The 23,457-nt window shown below is 39.2% G+C and overlaps 1 protein-coding gene across 5 annotated transcripts in view; it reads right to left on the bottom strand.

Annotated features, from left to right (window-relative positions):
- The window catches only part of DIP2B (disco interacting protein 2 homolog B), a 249,703-nt gene that overhangs the window by 81,377 nt on the left and 144,869 nt on the right, over positions 1 to 23,457 (bottom strand). For all 5 annotated transcript variants that reach the window (XM_059082762.2, XM_067009274.1, XM_067009273.1 and 2 more), the window contains one exon: positions 6,384 to 6,509. In XM_059082762.2, coding sequence (XP_058938745.1) covers positions 6,384 to 6,509 — 126 coding nt within the window. The remainder of the gene's footprint in view (positions 1 to 6,383; positions 6,510 to 23,457) is intronic.

Raw genomic sequence — 23,457 nt, 5'->3', positions numbered from 1 at the left:
ATGTCGATTATACTTCAACAAATCTGACTTTAAAAGGTTTGTAGGGGTGGAAAAGATGCCTTGGTGAGAGGATGATAACATCTGAAGGTTAGTCTATACAACCTGAGGGTATGGTGCAAGCTGCAAAAGTTCCTGGAAAGACAGCGCTTGCCACTGGGTTCTGACAGCTGATACTCAAATTAGGCCCAGATAACACCTTAGAACAGCAGGTAAGTCAAGATTCACTGAAAGAAAGACCTCATCCTAACAACTATTCCAAAATATGCCACATAAACTAGGCCAGAAAATGGGAGCTTCAAAGAACAAATAAAGGAAACAACCATTAACCATTAACCATTGTACAGTTAGTGTACAATATTCTGGAGCCCAGGAAAAGAAATTTTTTTGTGTGTTTGGGGTTGGCAGGTGGGAAGGGGTGGTATCAGGCAGGAAAGTGTCATGTTCTCTTGCATTGGTGGGTCAGGGGAATTAAGGACTTCCAGAACCTTCAAGAGATGCAAAGGAAGTTTCCATGTAGGCAAAGATAGAGTTTGAAGCTTAGGAGGGAAAAGCTTTAGAGACCCAAGAAGGGGCAGTCTGGGAGTAAAAGCATATATGGAAGAGAAGATTAAAAGGTTAGTTTGGGAAGCAGTCCATTCTGAATTTACATAGGGCTACAAATTCTGAACAGATTAATCTAGCACTAAACTCAACAAGAGTGAGTACTGAGATTCACCAGACAAGGCTTAGGGAGATGTTCAGAGCTACTCAAGAGATTTTCCAGCATCCCACAGTAACCTGTGTGGACAGAGAGCTGGCTGGGGCTGAAAATCACTATGTAGAGCCTAATCAGCAGAGGCCCATGCATTGCCCGACCATTAACATCCAAACGGCGATACTTACGAGGGAGGGGCATTCACTAGTAATAATTACTCCGGGGTCACTCTACCTATAAGAGATCTCCACTGTTTTTCTAGGTATTGTCCCAGGTCTATGAAAAAACATCTCACGAAATGAACTAATACTACAATTAATATTGGGGTGAGAAGAGAGGTTTTTTTTTTTTTAACTTATTGCCTACTTGAAAAGTTAGACCAAACATGCAGCAATTGTTAGAGCTCCAAAATTACCAGAAAACATTTACTTGACAGTATGGTAGAATGTGAGGCAATATGTCAAGTGGGAGAATAGGCTTTTAAAATCAGACTGCTTTGAATTCCAATCTTAGCTCTGCCCCACTGATAGCTGCTGGGCAAATCAGTTCTTACGGGTCTTAATTCTACTGTTTGCTGTTGTTGTTCTTTTTCTATTGATTCTCTTTCATGGTGGATCTTAAAGAAAGAAAAAAAAAAAAAGAAAAAGAAAAAAAAATTCAGTGGATCTTCATCTGTGGGGATTGTAAGTCCCGGGATTGATGCTGTATCCTTCCAGAAATCATTTGTGCCCCAGGCTATCATCAGCCTAGGACCACTTTCTAATGTTACTTCTTACCAGGCAGGACACTGAAATTCAATTCTTGTACCTACTGACCACAAATTGTTAGGGAAGGTCGCTGACCCCATCAGTCTAGGGCCAGGCAACAGGCAAGCTTTCTCGACAAGGTCTTCTTTTGCTGGCAGGTTAATTTTTTCTACTTCCCCCTTCTGCTAAAGATGTGCATCCCTCTTTGGGTCTCAATTCCAGCTTCCAACCTTACACAGGTCCGAGGTTTTATCTTTTCTCCATAGTAATTAAAATTTAGGCCCCTTGTTTACTGTCTCCCCTCTCCCGGGCAGCCAAAGTGAGCTCCATCTCATCACACTGATTTTCAGTGATCATTCTCTTCCTCTTGCTCCTGTGTGTATTTAAAAGGAAGCTGGTTATATTCTATCTAGCATTTCAAGAGAGAAATTTTCTTTCCTCTCTTTCTAGGAGAGAACTTTCGTGTTATCTAACTGACTACAGAGCTAGAAACAGATATGTCTGAGCAAGTTATTGAATCTCTTTAAATCTGTTTTCTCATCTGTAAAATGGTACAGAGAATTGTTGAGAGAACAAATGATAAAAAATATATATGTTAAGCACTCAGCCCTTTGACCAGTACACAGAGGTACTCAAGAAATGGTAACTATGAAGTTACTTTGATTGGAAAACCTTAAATTTTACAATAACCTATTGAAATAAACAAATTCAATCTGATAGAGTGGGTTTTTATTGTGCTTTGGATTAAAGAATATTGAATACTAATCATCCAAGTAATTATGGAGTTTTGCTCATAACACATACCAATAATGAAAGTATGTTATTAAAAGATCCAAATCTATTAATTAGACCACGTTTATAGAGGTCTGATTTGCCACCTCTGTTTACTTTGTGGTTTTTGAATAAAATTAGAATATTTCGGGGAAACTCTCCAAGTTGGTAACTATCTATTACGTGTTCTGGACTATAAGCTCTCAGAAGGCAATAGCTATTCAATTTGTTTGGAATAATACCCATTCCAGGACCACGCATACAGGAGTATCTATTAAGTAAAAAAGGAATTCCCAAACCTGACACTTTAGTAGAGAAAAAAGAAAATCAAGAAATGAGTCTGACACATAACTGCTGAATGACCTGGGGCAAATCACTTAGTGACTATAAGGTTGTTTGTTTCCTCATCTCTGAAGAAATCTGGACTTCGCAATTCTCAGAGTAGTTGGTTATGAGGAACAAATGAAGCAGCGCAGCCACTGGTATATGAAAGTCCTTTACATAGTATAATTCTATAAAGTATTATTAAAGTGTGGTAAAAGTATAACAATATCGGGCTTCCCTGGTGGCACACTGGTTGAGAGTCCGCCTGCCAATGCAGGGGACGCGGGTTCGTGCCCCGGTCCGGGAGGATCCTACATGCCACGGAGTGGCTGGGCCCGTGAGCCATGGCCGCTGAGCCTGCGTGTCCGGAGCCTGTGCTCCACAACGGGAGAGGCCACAGCAGTGGGAGGCCCGCGTACCACACACACACACACACACAAAAAGTATAACAATATCCCAGTCTGTTCATGGGCATCATTTTCATACATAGAAATGCAGAGAGGTAAATTTCTCTTTTGTCCGGCCCTATGAATTACTATGATAGGCACTTTCAAGCAGAGACCTGTGGACACAGACCTCTAAATTTTAAGCTTCATTCTATGCAAGTCAGTCAAAATACCTTACTGTGCTTTGGGGTAATTATGTGGTCTATTTGTTCATCTGTGTACCCTCAGAACGCAGTGTAGGGTAAGTCCACACGGGTGCAGAAAAAGCTTAGAGGAGAAAAAATATATGCTGTAGTTTTTGCATTGTGTTTATCTGTGTGAATGAGTAATAGGGTTACACAAAGAACCCCTACACAGAAAGAGCTGAGGTAATTGCCTCATGACATTAGTAAATGGTTTCAGCACATAAAGGGAACTGGATGGCAGTAATTCAAGCAGTCTAAAAGACTATGTAAAAGGCCACAGGCACTAAAAGAACCATAGATTGCTACCAACTTGGAGAATTTAAATTTTCCAATCCACAGGACAGAAAGCAGTGTACATATCAATAAGCAAATTTTAGGCTGATTGACATTTTATTATTTGAGAAGGATTTATGAACAAAAGACAAATGATTTCTCATGCTGTTTACCATATTTTCCAGACTGTATGATACTATGAATAAAGCCAAGACTTATGACATAGTTTACTCCTTAAATCCTTTTCGTTAAATCTCTCCAAAAACAGCTCTAAATTTTCATCAATTCAGTAATTCCGATATGTGTTGGGTGCCTCCCAAAGAAGCCGACTGGCCAGCGTGCTCTAGCAGGTATCCCAGAAACTAGGTTCACCTGGCACAGCACGGGCAGAGTAAGGGCTCTGACTGGAAACATGTTTTGTGATGTGTGTGTGGTGTGGCTTCTCAGTGCGCAAAGGACAACACAACTAAAATACTGTGAAATTTGAGGTTAATTTTGCTTTGCAAGACTGGCACAACTTTTCTAGAAAGAAAATCACAGCAAGGTCACTTTTATAGCTGCCTAGAATCGGTTTTTTAAAAAATCAGTCTATAACCAGCAATAATTAATGTCAATTCTCCTCTTCCTCCCCACCCCTTGAGCGCAGCTTCAGCATTTCCTCTAAACTTCAGGGTTTGGGGGGCTATCAGAGTAAATATGCAAGATGAAACCTACCTGCCATCCCTGGGTTAGGCTGTAACAGGTTCTGGGGGTTAAAGTGAAACAGCCAAGTCTCTAACCAGTGGTTCTCAGATGCTTGGAGAGAATGGAATCCAAATCCTAACCTACAAAGAGCAAATTCTATCCCCCCATGTGAAAGGTGCTAACGGAAGCCTTATGATACAGTCCTTCCCACACATTCCCTCACACTGGAGCACAGGATTTGTCCCACGCACATGCGTAATTGTTGAACAAGAGCATCAAGATCCAGCTCTATGTGGGGGCCATGTTAGAAACCGCTATGTGGGGTACCCTCAATGCTCATGCTGGGAGAGAATTCCTCTTCTATTTGACAACACTGATGTCTCTAAGAGCATTTTAACATCTCTCATGTACTATTCAGAGCTCCCGGAAGAGGACATAAATGGATAGGAAACCTTTATATTTCTCTGCTCTGCTGAATAAAGGTCTTAGGAGAGAGGACTGAATCTTTACAATCATGAAATTATTAAAACCACAAGGTGATTAAGAAAATGATGCCACATCTTTAAGGCTGCAGACAGAGGAGAACATTACTGTTTAGAAATACAGAGGCCTGTGGCAAATTCCAAAGGACTATAGTCTCATTCAGCAATGAATAGCCGTGATTTAGAGTTGGTAAATTCCCCTCAGGCAATGACTTTAGTAAGGGGATAGAAAAGGTTTCCATTCCTTCCTAGCATTCTTAAGATCCTTTGCTGCACTCTCACATTTCACCCGAGGCCATGGGAGCAGACTATTTACTGTGAAACTGCATTTCTTTCGTACAGTTCTGGCGAGGATTGTTTCTAAGAACTCCCAGGCACATTGCTCCCTACCCTTTGCCATTTACTACAACTGAACCCTCAGCCGCGCTGCAGCAGAATCTGCCAGGAAGGAATAGCTACGAAACTGAGAGCCCCCTTTGTCCACGAGGACCCAACTGGTGCTGTACTAATGCGGAAGGGAAGCCATCCAAGATTCTGAATGAGTGGGCTGGAAGCATGCACTACTATAGATACAAAATGTCTCATTGTGATGGTCTGCAAGAGGTATCCTGTGTTACGTTTTGAGAAACACTTGAAGCCACAGAGCTATTTCTCTTTTGAACATATTGACACCACAGATGTAAAGAAAAAAAAGCACACACAGTTAATGAGCCCACAGCACACCCAAATGCTCTGAGAAGTTAGCCAAAACCTAGGAGAAGACTATTAATATAAACCCAGGCCAGGGAATAGGATCAGCGTGAACAGCTCAACTTGACAGCTGTGAATCAAAGTCAACCACAACAAATGTAACCTTCCTGGGAATCTCCCCCAAAAGATAGGGTAAGTCGCTGAGACCAAAACAGTACAGGAAGCATTTTTCTCCAAAGATTTCATTACCAGTAACATGACGGCAGCGAGACAGACACTATACTGAGGCTGTGAAATAGATGTACTATGTTTAGTCTCAGAGGCCTACATCGAGATTCTGTCTGTGATTTCATCTAAAATTTTTTTTTTTTGCTTTGGGATTCTGAATAGAAAAGACAACTTGAAGTTGTTCCAGTTGCTCCTCAAATATGAATTTATGGGGGTGGGGGGTAAGGCTTCCAAGCCTAGGGGATGGGGATGGGCCTCTTAGTTCCCGCTGATCTCCTGATCCTATTATAGAAAGTGGATTCTTAAAAACATATAAACATATACAAAATATATTAACACATATAAACACACTTACATACGTCTTCCAGATTCATTATAACTTTGCATGGCTTTTCTCTCTCATGACACAAAAAAATTTTGTCCCAAGACCACATATTCCTGTGATTGTTGCAGAGAAAAAGCATCTGATTAAGGAGTATAAATTTGTTAAAGACGTATATGACTCTGGGTCATATTTTGGATGTCAATGTGAATAACTATTATATTTAACCACAGAAGGATATTTTTTAGACCCTAAGCTTTGGCTTTATTTATTTAGGACTACATGCATTTGGAGATTACAGCAAGGAAATGCTGAAAACTCAGAAGGAAATTTTTTTTAAAATAGCTTTACTCTTGAGGCCTCTCTTTTGTGTGTGGTTTATGATGCAACAATCAAAACCTGTCACCTTCAGTGTGTACTCTCATACACCTCTGATGACAGAAGAGTTTTGGCTCCTACCTCAGAAAAGAAAAAGCAGAAGTCATTTGAGAAACATCAAAGTAGTAACTGTCAGACAGAAAGCTTCTGATAAACCTACCGGGAGGTGTGCAGGCATCCGCAGGAGACTGGACAAATGTGGACCGCCTTTTGGTTGGCATGGGCAAAGCCATTTTCTGTTCTTTATGCTTCGCCAGTGCAGCCTGAACTGCTTCTGTGTGGATATCTGAAAGATTAAACATTTGCATTTATTAGGTCCTGGTTCTCAAAGTGTTTACTTCTGTGAGCTGAACTATCACTGCCTCAATCGTTAAAAAGGGATGTTTAGGTGACTTTTATTTATCATTTGCATTATAACAAAAATGAATATGAAAAAGAGACAAAAGAAGTAGTCAAGGATAATTTACAGGGGAGGAAAATGAAGCCGAGAATGATAATGAGACTGCTTAACACAGCAGAGAAGGAGCTGATGGAGATGGGGGTGGGGGTGAAGAGAGAGGAAAAGTCTAACATGGATCTGGGCCAGGCGCTCTGAACGGAATGCATGCTGTGCAGGTGCCTACAGGACACTCTCTGTTCTTCAAACTTAGGATTTGCTTAGCTGTCTGAAAGGGGTTGAGACTCCTCAGTTCTATACTACAGGAAAAGAAGGGCTGATTTTGATCTAGAAAATATAAGGGCTGATGGTACTTGTTTGCCATTCTGGCCAAAAAAGAATTCAGCTCTCCACTTGAATGTCTAATAGGAATCACAAAATAGCATATCCAGGCAGAACTCCTGATTCTTCACTCCCATCCCAAAACTCATTCTACACTTGTACAAAATAGGATCATACCATACACAGTATTTTGTACTGTGCTTTGATTTTTTAACTCTTATAAAATCCTACTGAGGTAGATAACATCTGAGGTGGCTTCCTGGATCACTATGATTTCCTATTCTCAAGGAATGAGCCCAATCTACATAAGCAAATGACCTTTAAAGGCCTGTCCCTTGTAAGCGCTGGACCAATCAGATCGTTTTGGGGAGAGGGGGGACTTGAAACTCTGAATCAAGAAACCACAGCTCCTAGAGTGGAGTCACTTGAATGGCAGTGCCCTAGAAACAAGGAAAGTTCTTGAACTTCAAGGTTGAGATCCCCAGAGCTGTCTCTCCTTTCCTAGGGATTTCTCAGCTGTTCCTTTGCTTCTATAAACTACCCCAGCCATTTAAGCTAGACTGAGTTATCCTATTTCATGCAACCCAAAAACCTTCGCTAATATAACTAGAAACATCTTTCTATGTAAATGCAGATCTAAAATATAATTTTAAAGGGCTGTGTAATATTTCACTGTGTAAATGTGCCATGATTTATTTAAATAACTGTGTTTCCAAATTTTTGCTACTACTCATACAACTATCCACAAGAATAATTCAGTATTTTCATCTCAGCACATATGTCTAATCCTATTCCTTTAGGATTAATTCCAACAACTGCTGAGACGTATTTCCTAAGAAGAAGGATTTTTTTCTTATACAGCCACAGTGCATTTCTCAAAATCCAGAAATTCAAAATTGATACAAACTATTATCTAACCCACAACCCATATTCCAAGTTAGTCAACTGTCCCAATAATGTCAGCTACAATTTTCCCCTTTTTTTCCTGATCCAGGACACTATACAGAATCACACATTACATTTAGTTGTCATGTCTCTTTTTTTTTTTTTTGGTACGCGGGCCTCTCACTGCTGTGGCCTCTCCCGTTGCGGAACACAGGCTCCGGACGCGCAGGCTCAGCGGCCACGGCTCACGGGCCCAGCTGCTCCGCGGTATGTGGGATCCTCCCGGACCGGGACATGAACCCGCGTCCCCTGCATTGGCAGGTGGACTCTCAACCACTGCGCCACCAGGGAAGCCCTGTCATGTCTCTTTATCAGCCTATAATGTGTAACAGTTTCTCAACTTTTGTCTTGTATTATACCTTGACATTTTTTTTTTTAAAATTTATTTATTTATATATCTTTGGCCGTGTTGGGTCTTCATTGTTGCGCACAGGCTTTCTCTAGTTGCGGCGAGCGGGGGCTACTCTTCGTTGTGGTGCGTGGGCTTCTCCTTGCGGTGGCTTCTCTTGTTGGGGAGCACGGGCTCTAGGCACGCGGGCTTAGTTGCTCCGGGGCATGTGGGAATCTTCCCGGACCAGGGCTCGAACCCGTGTCCCTGCATCGGCAGGCAGATTCTTAACCACTGCGCCACCAGGGAAGTCCCTACCTTGACATTTTTGTACAGACTAGTTACACTGTAGAATATCCCTTAATTTTGATTTGTTGATATTTCCTCATAATTAGATTCAGGTTATGCATTTAAGGCAGGAATACCACAAAAGTAATGTATCTTCCTGAAACAAGATATCAAGATGCATCTGCCCTGTTACTGGTAATAATGACTTTACTTAGTTAAGATGGTGTCTGCTAAGTTAATCTACTGTAAATTACTATTCTTTCCTTTGTGTAATTAATAAATAATTTATGGGTGAATATTTTTGATACTATGTAAATGTTACATACTTCCTTAAACTGTCACCCATTAGTTTCAGCATCCATTGATAATTCTTGCCTGAATCAATTATTATAATGGTTACAAAATGGTGGTTTCATAACTCCATCATTCCTTCTGGATCTATTAGTTGATATTCTCTTACAAGAAAAAGCTTTCCTTTCTCCACTATTTATTTATATCACCATTTATTTATTTATATTTGGACCTATCAATTCTCATTTTATTCCATGACTAGTCTGTTACTATTGTTACTTATTTTGATGCTCATATATCCCAGCTTTGGCCAACAGAAGCCCCTTCAAACCACTTCTTATGTCCTTTTGATGTATTCTGGTCACTTTGAACGTTCTTTGTTTCGTGGTACAAGATGATCCATGCTCATCTGGTATGTTCCCTGCTCCAGCACTGGAATTATACATTTCTCCAAGGAGCTCTGGCTCCTCTTAGTGAAGAATGGTATTTAGAAACCAAGATCCTACAACTAGGAGTGCTCACTGCTATTGGCGTCTTTCTTCTAAGCCCTTTCAGTGGATAAAGGAATATAAACATAAACCAATATACACACATATGTATCTATATCTATTTTCATCTATATTAAAAACCATGAGCTCATATTAATACCTACAATTCCAATTCAACACCACAGAATTCATTCCAATCTTCCCCTTTCCATTTGTAAACTCCCTTCTCTAACAGTAAAACACCTGGTTCACACCATAATCGATATATTTTACTCATTCATTCAATGCCACAATTTTGAAAGTAGTTTCAAAATTCCTATGAAAGATAAATCTAACTAGAGTTCAATATTTGTTTGAGTTCTTTCTGTCTTTAGACTAAATTAAAGTACTGTGTTCAAAAACCTATTTGGGGGGCTTCCCTGGTGGTGCAGTAGTTAAGAATCTGCCTGCCAACGCAGGGAACACAGGTTCGAGCCCTGGTCTGGGAAGATCCCACATGCTGCAGAGCAACTAAGCCCATGCACCACAACTACTGAGCCTGTGCTCTAGAGTCCACAGCCATGACTTCTGAAGCCTGCGCACCTAGAGCCTGTGCTCCACAACAAGAGAAGCCACTGCAATGAGAAGCCCGCACAGCTCAATGAAGAGTAGCCCCCGCTCACCGCAACTAGAGAAAGCCCACGTGCAGCAATGGAGACCCAATGCAGCCAAAGATAAATAAATATTTAAAAAAAAAAAAAAAGCTATTTGGGTTAGTACTTACCCCTCCCCCCTCTGGTGGTTATATTACTCTGTTGAGTAATACTGTTAGGTTCATTTGTTTTTCTTTGTATTCCACAGGTCCTTTCCAAAGTGTGGATTAAACATTATGTGACACAATAAGAAATATACATTTGGTCTCTGCCTGGGTTCCTGACACTGAGCTCCTAAAACCCTGTAATTTCCCGAGTGACAGGAATGTCTTTTGCTCTAATGAGGCAACTCTTGGTGGGCTCCTGGATCGCTTCAGGGTGGGGGCTGGTCACCAGACAGACTCTGTCATGATTAGAAGCTTAGAACTTTCAGCCCCACGCTCCATCCTCTGGGGAGAGGAAAGGGACTTGGGATTGAGCTAATCACCAATGGCCAATTGTTTAGTCAAGCATGCCTAGGTAATGGAGCCTTCATAAAAAACCCTGAAGTAAGGGGTTTGGAGAGCTTCTCGGTTGTTAAACACATCCTCGTGCCAGCAGGGTGGTGTACCCTAAACTCCACAGTGATGGAAGCTCTTGGGTTTGGGACCCTTCTGGACCTTGCCCTATGTACCTCTTTATCTGGCTGATCATTTGTATCCTTTAAACTGGTAACATTAAGTAAAGTATTTCCCCGGGTTCAGTGAGCCGTTATAACAAATAATCAAACCTGAGGAGGGGGTTGTGGGAATCTTCATAGGTAGCCACGATTGACAGAAGTATGGGTAATGTGGGCACCCACTACAAACAGTCCCCAACTTATGATAATTCAACTTACGATTTTTTTACTTTACAACAGTATAAAAGCAATATGCATTCAATAGAAACCATACTTCAAATTCCGAATTATCTTTTCCTGGGTATGATTCTCTCTTGTGATGCTAGGCAGTGGCAGCAAGCTACAAGATCACAAAGGTAAACAACTGATACACTTATAACGATTCTGTAACCATACAGCCATTCCATTTGTCCAACTGCAGGCTAACATAAGTGCTCTGAGCACGTTTAAGGCAGATCAGGCTAAGCTATGACGTTTGGTAGGTTAGATGTATTAAATGCATTTCAACTTACAATATTTTCAACTTACGATAGGTTTGTTGGGATGTAACCTCATTTTAAGTTGAGGAAAATCTGTACTTGTGATTGGCGTCTAAAGGTGGGGAGAGTCTTGTGGGAATGAGCCTGTGGGGTCTGCACTAACTCCAGGTAGCTAACGTCAAAATTGAATTAAATTGTAGGATACTTAGTTGGTGTCTGCAGAGAACTAGAGAATTGCTCAGTGTGGAAAACCCACACACTAGATGTCAGGAATAGTGTGAGTAAAGATACAGTTTTTCTTTAATTAACATGGTTCCAAAAGTCAAAACTATACCAAAAGGTAAACTTAAAGATGTGTCACTACCCCCAATAACCACTTCTACCCCAATTCCACCTTCTCTATAGGTAACCAATCTCCTTATTGATTTATCCTGCCTATATTTCTTTTTGCAACAAATAACCATATTTTCTCATATCCCTGGTCTTTCATACACAAAAGGTAGCATACAATATATACTTTTTTTTCCCAAACATCTTTAATTGGAGTATAATTGCTTTACAATGGTGTGTTAGTTTCTGCTTTACAACAAAGTGCATCAGTTATACATATACATATGTTCCCATATCTCTTCCCTCTTGCATCTCCCTCCCTCCCACCCTCCTTATCCCACCCCTCTAGGTGGTCACAAACCACCTAGCTGACCTCCCTGTGCCATGTGGCTGCTTCCCACTAGCTATCCACCCTACGTTTGGTAGTGTATATATGTCCATGCCACTCTCTCACTTCATCACAGCTTACCTTTCCCCATCCCCATATCCTCAAGTCCATGCTCTAGTAGGTCTGTGTTTTATTCCCGTCCCACCCCTAGTCTCTTCATGACATTTTTTTCTTAGATTCCACATATATGTGGTTAGCATACGGTATTTGTTTTTCTCCTTCTGACTTACTTCACCCTGTATGACAGACAATATATACATTTTTGCACTATGCTTTTTTTCACTTAACAATATATCCTGAAATTCATTCTGTATCAGCTACTAGAGATCTTTTTCATTCTTTAAAGCAGCATAGATAGCACTCCGTTGTATACCACAGTTTATTCTACTACTATCCTATGTGTGGGCATGTAAGTGTTTCCAATATTTTACAATTACAAATAATGATACAACAGCCTTGTGCAAATGTATTTTTAGACTGATGACAATATATCTTCAGGATAAACTCTTAAAAGTGAGACTCCTAAATCAAAAATGGAATACATTTTAAATTTTGTTACATCTTGCCAAATTCCCCTCTGAAAGAGCTTTGTCATGTTGTAGTACTATCAGCAATGTATAGGTGTGCCTGTTTCCCCATAGCCTCACCTTCAGAGTGTGTTATCTACCTTTTCACTGTTACCAGTTCAGTGGCTGAGAAATGGTACTACTTTATTTTATTTTTTGTTTTTTTGGCTGTGCTGTGCGGCATGCAAGATCTTAGCTCCCCAACCGGGGATCGAACCCATGCCCCCTGCAGTGGAAGCATGGAGTATCCTAACCACTGGACTGCCAGGGAAATTCCCTCAGAATACTTTAAATTTGCGCCTCTTTTATCATTAGTGAGATTAAACATCTTTACAGAGGATTTTAGAGCCATTTAATATTTGTTTGTTTGAAGGTGAAGTGAATGTTCATGTCACTTTACCATTTTTCCATTGGGATTCTCAGTTTATTTTCCCTTGACTTTTAAAAGTTTTTCATATATAAAGAATATTAGCCCTTTATCTCTGAGATATGTTAGAAATATTTTCTTTCAGTTTGTCATTTGTCTTTTGATATTGTTTGCAGTGGTTTACTGCCACGCAAATGTTTTTTTATAAAAAAATTTAGGGGGCTTCCCGGGTGGCGCAGTGGTTGAGAATCCGCCTGCCGATGCAGGGGACACGGGTTCGTGCCCCGATCCGGGAAGATCCCACATGCCGCAGAGCGGCTGGGCCCATGAGCCATGGCCGCTGAGCCTGTGCGTCCGGAGCCTGTGCTCCGCAATGGGAGAGGCCACAACAGTGAGAGGCCCGCGTACCACAAAAAAAAAAAAAAAAAAAAAATTTATGGAAGATTTCAAATTAGCAACCTAAATGCACAACTGCAGGAACTCAAAAAAGACCAAACTAAAACCAAAGTTAGCTAAAGGAGGAAATAACAAGGATTTGAGTAGAAATAAACAAAACAGAGAATTAAAAAAAAATTGAAAACAATCAACAAAAATAAGAGTTAATTTTTTGAAAAGATGAACAAAGTTGACAAAATTTTAGCTAGATTAAGAAAAGAGAAGACAATAACTAAAATCAGAAATGAAAGAGGAAATATTACAACGGATGCCATAGAAATAAAAAAGAGGGCTTCCCCGGTGGCGCAGTGGTTGCGAGTCCGCCTGCCGATGCAGGGGACGCGGGTTCGTGCCCCGGTCCGGGAAGATCCCACGTGCCGCGGAGCGGCTGGGCCCGTGAGCCGTGGCCGCTGAGCCTGCGCATCCGGAGCCTGTGCTCCGCAACGGGAGAGGCCACAACGGTGAGAGGCCCGCATAATGAAAAAAAAAAAAAAAAAAAAAAAGAAATAAAAAAGATTATAAGACACTGAATAATTATGCACCATAAATTGGATAACCTAAAAGAAATGGACAAGTCCCTAGAAAATATATAACCTACCAAGATTAAATCATGAAGAAACAGAAGATTGGAACAGACCGATTACTAATAAGGAGACTGACTCTGTAATCAAAAACCTTCCAATAAAGAAAAGCCCAGGTCTCACTGGAGAATTCTACAAAACACTTTAAGAAGAATTAATACCAATTCTTCTCAAACTCTTCCAAAAACCCGAAGAGGAGGGAACATTTCCAAATTCATTTTATAAGGTCAGCCTTATCCTGATACCAAAGCCAGGCAAAGATACTACAAGAAAAGAAAACTACACACCAATATCCCTGAATATTAATGCAAAAATCCTGAACAAAATACTAACAAACCAAATTCAACAGCACATGAAAAGGAGCATACAGCATGACCATTAAAAAGACCGTACATACCATACCTAAGCTGATTCAACAAATGTGAACAAATTCAACTCAATAACTGTAAAACTCTAATAGAACAAAGGACAAAACTCATATGATCATCTCAACAGATGGAGAAAAAGCGTTGGACAAAATTAACATCCTTTCATGATAAAAGCATGCCACAAACCAGGAACAGAAGGAAATTAGCTCAAGATAATGATCATAAATGAAAAGCCCACAGTCAACATCATATTCAATAGTGAAAAGCTGAAAGCTTTTCCTCCTAAGATCAGGAATAAGGCAAGGATGCCCACTCTCACACTCTTTCAACACAGTACTGGACATCATAGCCAGAACAATTAGGTAAGAAAAAGAAATAAAATGCAATCAAATTGGAAAAGAAGAAGTAAAACTGTTTCTGTTTGTGAAGGACATGATGTTATATGTAGGAAACCCTTAAGATCTCACTATAAAACTTTTAGGAATAAAAAAAACTGTTAGAACTAATAAATTCAGCAATTGCAGGATAGAAAATCAACACACAAAAATCAGCTGTATTTCTGAACAATAAAAACAAATCATCTGAAAAGTAAAAAAAAATCTTATTTACAATAGCATCAAAAAGAATAAAACACTTAGGAATAAACATAACCAAGGTGAAAGATGTATATGCTATGAAACATTGATGAAAGAAATAAAAGGAGACAAAAATAAATGGAAAGACATCCCATGTTCATGGGTTAGAAGACTTAATATTGTTAATATGTCCATATTACCCAAAGCAATCTAGAGATTTAATGCAATTTCTATCAAAATCCCAATGGCACTTTTTGAAGAAATAAAAAACCAAAATTCCCAAATGCATATGGAATCTCAAAAGACTCCAAATAGCCAAAACAATCTTGAGAAAGAAAAACAAAGCTAAAGGCTTCACCCTTCCTGATTTCAAAACATATTACAAAGTTACAGTAACCAAGACCATGATATTGGCATCAAGACAGATATGTAGAACAATGGAACAGAATGGAGAGCCCAGAAATTACCTTGGTGTATATGGTCAAACGGTCTTCAACAAGGGTGTCAAGACTATACAACAGGGAAACAATAGTCTTGATAGAAACAAATGGTGCTGGAGAAACTGGAATATCCATATGTAAAAGAATGAAGTTGGACCCTTATCTTTCACCATATACAAAAATTAATCAAAATGAATTAAAGACCTAAACATAAGACCTGAAACTATAAAACTCCTAGAAGAAAACACAGGGGAAAAAACTTCATGACCTTGGAATGGGTAATAATTTGCTTGGACATCCAAGCAAAAAATAGAAATAGGACTACACCAAACTTTAAAACTTCTGCACAACAAAGGAAACAACAGAGTGAAAAGGCAACCTATTGAATCACAGAACATATTTGTAAACCATATACTCGATAAGGAGTTAATAAGTAGAATATGTAAAGAACTCCTATAACTAAATAACAAAAACAAAATCTCAAATAACCCAATTTTAAATGGGCAAGGGACTTGAACAGATATTTCTCCAAAGAAGACAAAATGGCCACTTTAAAAAAGAACAAAAAAAACAGAAAATCACAAATGTTGGCAGGGAGGTGGAGAAATTGGAACCTTTGTGCACTCTTGGTGCGACTGTAATGTTACAGTTGTTATGGAAAACAGTATGGAGGTTCCACAAAAAAATTAAAAATAGAACTACCCAAAACAATCCTACTTTTGGGGTATATATCCAAAAGAACTGAAAGCAGGGTCTTGAAGAGATATTTGCACAACCATGTTCATTGCAGCATATTCACAATAGCCAAGATGTGGAAGCAACCTAAATGTTCACAAGTAGATGAATGAATAAAGAAAATGTGGTATATACATACAATAGAATAGTAGTCAGTTTTAAAAAAGAAGAAAATCCTGTCATATGCTACAACATTGACATTCTAAGTGAAATAAGCCAGTCACACACACACAAAAATATATATATACCACTTATAAGAAGTATTTAAAGTACTCAAATTCATAGATGTAGGAAGTAGAATGGTAGTTGGCTGCGGGAGGGAGAAACAGAGCTAATGGGTATAAAGTTTCGGTCATGCAAGATGAAAAGGTTCTAAAGAGCTATTGTACAATAATGTGCGTATGGTTAACAATATAATGTACACTTAAAAAATTTAAGAGGGTAAATTTATGTTATGTGTTTTTACCTTAGTAAAAAAATTTTTGTGTCGTTGTATCACTTCTCGATTTTGAGTCTCAGAAAGCCTTCCCATAGGCTTTCCATAAGCTTAGATTATTTAAAAATTGACTAATGTTTTCTTTAGGTACTTATATGGTTTCTTTTTTACTTGTAGATCTCTGATCCATTTGAAGTTTTTGCTTGTATATGGTGTGAGGTATGGATTTACTTCATCTTTTTCCAGTTGTCCTAGCATTGTTTACTAAAAAGTACTTTTTCACCCAAATGATTCACAATGCTATCTTTATCATATAATAAATCCCAGATGTACTTTGGTCTATTTCTGAACTTGTTATTCTATTCCAATGGTCTGTCTGCCAATTTGTATGCCATACCGCACTGTTTTAATTATACAGTCTTTGGAGTATGTTTTAATATTTTGTAGGTTTTCTTTCTCGGTGTTTCCTAGCTATCCTTACGTGTTTATTGTTCCAAGTGAACTTCAAAAATATCTTTTCTAGCTCCATAAATAAATTTGATAGTGTTTTTATTGGAACTGGATTAAACTTATAAACTAATTTTTGGAGTCCTAACATCTTTGTGATGTTGAATCATCCTATCTAAGAACAAGGGATGCCTTTCCATTTATCATGTCTACTTTGTGTCATTCAGGGTGTTTTAAAGTTTCCTTTATAAAGATTTTACACAGTCCTGAAGTTTATTCCTAAATATGCTTTATCTTCTTTATTGCTTTTGTAAATGAGGTTTGCTCTACCATTATATCTTTTGACCAGTTATTGTTTGCATATATGAAGGCTACTGGTTTCCATACTAGTTTCAGATCTTGCTACTTGACTAAATTATTTCATTAAATTAATTCTATCATCAATTCTCCTGGGTTTTTAAAATGAATCATCATACCAACTGCAAATACAGCTTCACTTCTTTTCTAATTCTTACACCTCTAATTGATTTCTCTTGTCTATCTGTGTTGGTTAATACCTCTAGTAAATTTAAATGCGAGCAACCCTAGGATTAGAAAAACTCTTACAAATAAATAAGAAAAAAAAAAGAACCCAACTTAGAAAAAAATAGCATAGGCAATGGACAGGTAGTTTACAGAGGCAGCACAAATGGAAAATAAACATATTCTAAAATGTCCAGTCTCATTAGTAATAAAAGAAATACGGGCTTCCCTGGTGGCGCAGTAGTTGAGAGTCCGCCTGCCGATGCAGGGAACACAGGTTCGTGCCTCGGTCTGGGAAGATCCCACATGCCGCGGAGCGGCTGGGCCCCGTGAGCCATGGCCGCTGAGCCTGCGCGTCCAGAGCCTGCGCTCTGCAACGGGAGAGGCCACAACAGTGAGAGGCCACAACAGTGAGAGGCCCGCGTACCACAAAAAAAAAAAAGAAAAAAGAAAAAAAAAGAAGTAACACTTCTACCAACGAGATGAGAGAATGTCCATTTCCCCACGTCTGTGGACAATACTGGGCCATGTTTTGTCATCTTTCTCAAAAAGTTAAGTGGAAAATGTTATTTTACATTTTTTAAGTAGCTGCTCCTATCCTTGGCTTGTTGTTATGAAGTGGTTAAGACATGGTACATAAGTGGCACAGCTGGGCGTTAAGGACCAGGAGAAGAACAGACACCAAGTGCCCTTACCTGCTAGGACACTACTATAGACAGACAGACAGATAGATGAGGACAGATTGAAAGGCAGATGTGTGGGTGTGTTGAGTCGTTTAAGTAGAGAAGTAGAGTTCAAGGAATTACCTGTAAGCCAATTAGTAGTCATGCAATTTTTACCAATTTCTAAGGTACTGATCACTTTCACATCTTTAATTATGGCAGAGGCAGCAACTATTAACTTCTGGAACATTAGGATATCACATTAATTTTGGCACTACTCTATCTGCTGGTGGGGAGGAGCAGTGAAATTTTAATTTTGCATTTCACATTCCCCTGCCTTTACAAATTATGTTTCTTTAGCCTGGAATATCTATATAGCAAACAGTTATTCATTCTTCAAAATGGCTCAGACTTCACCACCTCCACGAAGCCTGCCGTTGACAGTGCCTGGTGCCCAGGGGCTCCTTCCCCTGTCATCCCCTCTTCTATGCTGCCTCTACCTTGTATAAAGGATTCCTGTGTTTAAGAAAGGAGTCCTGTGTTTTCATCTGTGTTTCTCTAGCATCTAAACTGTGCTCAACTCATAGGAGGTCTATAATACATGCTTGCTTAACTGAACTGAACTCAATTTATCTTCCTTGGTACGAGGAAGTGTATTACTAAAGAAATAAAATGGTCCTGGTGTGCCAGTGGCAGCCACCTTGGCAAATGTCACCATATCAGAGATCATATTTGCACAGAGAAAGAAAGTTCTCAAGGTGACAGAGGTAGTTATTGCTGCATTTAGCTCTCAGAATTAAGTCAGAAGAATCCACACTTAAAGTAAAAATCACTAAGAACAACTGATGTAAGGCTTTAAATATTTTATCCAGGGATATCACCCTAAAAACTATCTTTTACAAACTTCCAGTTATAAAATAAATAAGTCATGGGATGGGATGGTGACTATAGTTAATAATACTGTATTGCTCATTTGAAAGTTGCTAAGAGAGAACGTCTTAAAAGCTGTCATCACAAGAAAAAGAAATTTTTGTAACTATGAAAGGCGACAGATGTTAATGAAACCTATTGTGGTGATCACTTCATAATACATACAAATATTAAGTCATTATGGTATATACCTGAAACTAATGTCTTGTTATATGTCAATTATACCTCGATTTAAAAAAAGAAAACAATGTTATTTTTTGTTTAAAATTAATATACATAAATTTTGTTATATGCATTTTGTATTTTACCACAACAAAAATCCTGGAAAAAATTAATATACATATTGGGGAAAGACCTAAACACATATAATGCTGCAGTGAAAATTTTCCCTAGACCCATCACTTCCCAGAAATAATCCCACCTCAACAGTTTGGTATATATTTTTCCAGATTTCTGTATCTGTGTACATAATAATATATGTAATTATTAGTATTAATATTTTCAAAATTTAGATCATATGCTACATACTGTCTTGTATTTATTACTTAAAAATGTATTTTGTACATCTCTCCATACCTGCACAAATAAATCTAATAACCTCATTGTTTTTCCACGAGCCTTCACAGAAGTTTTAAACTAGCTTTCACAGAATTCCATTGTGTGGACCTATTATAACTTATTTAATCATTGTATTTATTATGAACAATACGATAACAAACATTTTCATATATATATATTTTTGTGTACATACGTAGGTGAAAATCCCTAGAAGGAGAATTTCTGGGTCAAAGTGTACGAATACTTAAAGTTTAAAAGATAGTGCCAAACTGTTGTGCTGTTACTTTTAAGGCCACAGTACCAACTTACTTTTGCCTCTGAAATAATTTTATACTGCATTTATATTTATTATACTATTTTTGTGTCCCTGAGGTTTACTTAGTTGAATCAAGACTGTCTTTTTACTGAATCTATGATGCCACCTTATATAAAAGATATCTTCCAGGATTAAAAAAAAAAGATACCCTGAGGGAATTCCCTGGCAGTCCAGTGGTTAGGACTCTGTGCTCTCACTGCTGAGGGCCCAGGTTCAATTCCTGGTCAGGGAACTAAGATCCCACAACACACATGGCACAGCCAAAAAAAAAAAAAAAAAAAAAGTTTAAAAGATATGCTGCTTTCAGGTATGCTAGAATGTGAAAAGTGTCCTTCTTGTATTAGATGAAACTATGGTTCTTAGCTGTCTTGGAAAACCAATGAATAATCGCTTATACTGAGAAAAAGCACTTTCTCAACAGAAAGACGGCACATTTAATGCTCATACTTTTTAGTCAAAAGTACTGCTGCAAGAGACATGAAACATGCGAGAGCAAACCTGCGAAAACTAGGGACTTGTTCACAGTAGTCAAGCTTTAGAAGGCCCATGATATCTGGATAAGCAATAATTACAGAGCATGTGCTTCTCTGCCATAAGGATTCTTAACATCGACCACAGAACAAATCAAACCACCCGTTTATTTCCTAACATGAGAAGCCCTGGCCCATACACGTGTGTCAAAAGGAGATGTTCACAGTTCCTGTGTTAGCAAAGCCTTTTTATCGATAAGAACAGGCAGCTCTTGTAACTGGATTTGACTCATTCAGCAGTATACAATTCACCTTGATCTTTGATAGAGAAATCACTTCCGAAGTTCAGTCCCCAGACGTGGCTGACTTTGGACATCTCTGCCAGGAGCACCAGAAAGCTGGGTTTCACTTTCCAGCACTAACGTTTGAGCTGAATAAGGTGATACAACTGTTCCTTTAAAGTCCTTTTATTGTTTTTGTTGTTTTGTTTGAGGTGGCTAATGGCTCAAAAGATTAACATTAAAGAAGTTGTCAGAGCGACTTTCCATCTCAGGCACTGACTGTGTATTTTCTACACTTGTGACCATAACACATGTGTGTAGACAAGTGTATCATGTAAAGGAGGTACTAAATTAGTGTACTTGAAGTGTCAGACCCTCTTGGCTAAGCACAAAGAACAGAATAAGGGCAGATAATCTAAACTCTGAATAAATAAAAGCTCTTTACACCATGTCTGAAACATGAAACACTAAGTCTATTTAGATTTGATTATGATTAGTTGAAATGTTGTAGGTATTAATAAGCCTCCACCAAATAAGAGAGGATTTTCAAGTTACACTCACTGAAATCAATATTAAACCCTTTCTGTGTACCCATCACTTTAATCTGAATGGCTGTAATTTTTTCTAAACATACCCTCCATTCTTAAGCTATTTTTGCATGTGGCATGTAAACATAACCCTTCCTATGAATGGAGTGGCAAAGAGGCGAAGTTCCAGTCCCATAGATTTCTACAACTTATTTGCTCTACTTCTGCGGCTATTGTTGGTTTCTTCTTACTCACCGAAGCCAGAATTCTTGGCGTGTGCTCAGCTTTGCTTTGTTATTTAGTTGGGCACATCCTAACATATGGAAAAATGTGATTTTTAGCCAAAATTCATGCTTGCAGGCCTCCTCTTTCATGTTCCCCTCTCATGACAGTATTGTAGAAGTCTCATAACTTTCAATATCTTCAGGGTTTTAAAATCACCTCTATTCCCTACTTTACCTCCTCTCTGGCCTTCTTCTCGCTACTACCCTAAAAAAAAAAGTCCCAGTGAGACAAATATCTGAGACCCAACTATTAAACCCTCTTCAATACCCCTGCACCTAACCACAGTCTGCTAACCAGTGTTTGATTCACAGACTACACTTTCTAATATTGGGGGTAAATCTGAAAGAGTTGGTATAAAAGATAGGTGGGGCTTCCCTGGTGGCACAGTGGTTAAGGAATCCGCCAGCCAACGCAGGGAACATGGGTTTGATCCCTGGTCCAGGAAGATCCCACATGCCGTGGAGCAACTAAGCCTGTGCATCACAACTACTGAGCCCGTGCTCTAGAGCCCGTAAGCCACAACTACTGATGCCCGCATGCCTAGAGTCCGTGCTCTGCAAGAGAGAAGCCACCGCAATGAGAAGCCCGTGCACTGCAACAAAGAGTAGCCCCTGCTCACCACAACTAGAAAAAGCCTGCACGCAGCAACAAAGACCCTACATAGCCATAAATAAATAAATAAATAAACAAAATAAATAAATAAATAAATAAGGATATTAAGGAAAAATGGATAGCTGGGTTTTGGTAGGTGTACATCAAAGTCTTACACTATTGAATCAGCTGGCTAAAGCCTTTTTTCTCTATGTGATCAGCTTGGACATAGAGTGTAGAGAATCCTCTTTGGGGCTCCTTACTAATCCTTTTGTTATCTGCTGTAAAAACAAAGGGAGAGTCTAAGTTAAAACAACAACAAAAAATCTTCCCAGAAGGCCAGGGATGAGAGCTGTAGAGGCTAGAGCCCTTCTGGACTGGTTAGAACCTGCTGCTGCTGTACCTGAGCCCCAGCCTCTAAAAGCAACACCAGGTGCTGGGAAATCGGGCTGGGGTCTTGGTGACAAACAGGAGCTCCTGATATGTTTTTCCAAATCTAGCCTCCTTACCTCCCTCTAATCCATTCCCTAACTAATACTACTTTTATTCCTTCCTTTCTCCAAAATATTTATTTACCTCTTATGTATGTTAGGCCCTGTGCAGCTGGTGCAAGCTACTAGAACAGATTACATATCTGTGTTACTGCTCTGCTGAAAATCCTTCAATGGTATTCAAGATTCCTCAAGGTCTGGTCTCTGATCATCTTTCTAGCCTCATCTCCCACCTCGCTCTGGGCCCTTGCTTTCTAAGTTTCAGTTATAATGAACTACTTTCAGGTTTACTCTCTGATGCTATTTCCCTAACTCTGTCTGGCTGCCATGACATAGTTCGGATGTTTTATTCTCTGAGAAAGCTTCCTCTGATCACTCAACACCAGGTTTGGTACAAGGGGAAATTCTGTTGTGGCATACAACCTCCATCTTTCTGATTGAACACTTCTCATTCCTTCCTTCCTTCCAGTGTGTGAAAATATATACCTAATAATATCAGCTCACAAGATTATCTAATAATATCAGCTCACAAGATAACCATGTCCTTTTCCTCGTTTTCTCTAAAGCAGTTTCTGAGAGGGCTGATATACACCCTGTTTTTCAATTCAAGAAAAGGATAAGGTAACCTTGGCTGGTATAAGGGAGACAAAAATCTGGCGAAAGTAAAATAACATTCCAGTTAGTATTCTGGCTTAATTCTGCTAGTTCTTAAAACAATAAACATGCTGCAGAGACTATCCTAGTGCAGTGGACAGTAGGTGGGCATGGGATGAGCTCACTCTGCCACACGTCCCCCTGAGGGTCTGTGACTCATTTTTGCTCATCAGTGCTGGATATGGTGCGGCAGGAGCATGCCCCCGCTGCCAGCCACAGCACATCACCTTTTCCTTTCGCATGGGTTTTTCCTGGGTGAGAAGAAATAAAGTTTAAGAATTTACCAATCTGAAATTTCACTGTTGAGTTTTTGTTCCAGCTTCCTCAGTCAAGAGGCTAATCAACAGCTCTGGCAAACTCAGAAGGACATGTCTCTTCAAACAGAGCCTACCGAGTTCTCCCAGTACCATCCCATGAGACCCTAGCCCTCTGCCTTCTTATTTATTCACAGT

Source organism: Kogia breviceps, chromosome 12 (genome assembly GCF_026419965.1).
Source record: "Kogia breviceps isolate mKogBre1 chromosome 12, mKogBre1 haplotype 1, whole genome shotgun sequence".
NCBI lineage: Eukaryota > Metazoa > Chordata > Mammalia > Artiodactyla > Physeteridae > Kogia > Kogia breviceps.
The sequence above is the reverse complement of the archived record's forward strand: the minus strand, read 5'-3'. Positions and strand labels throughout refer to the sequence as shown.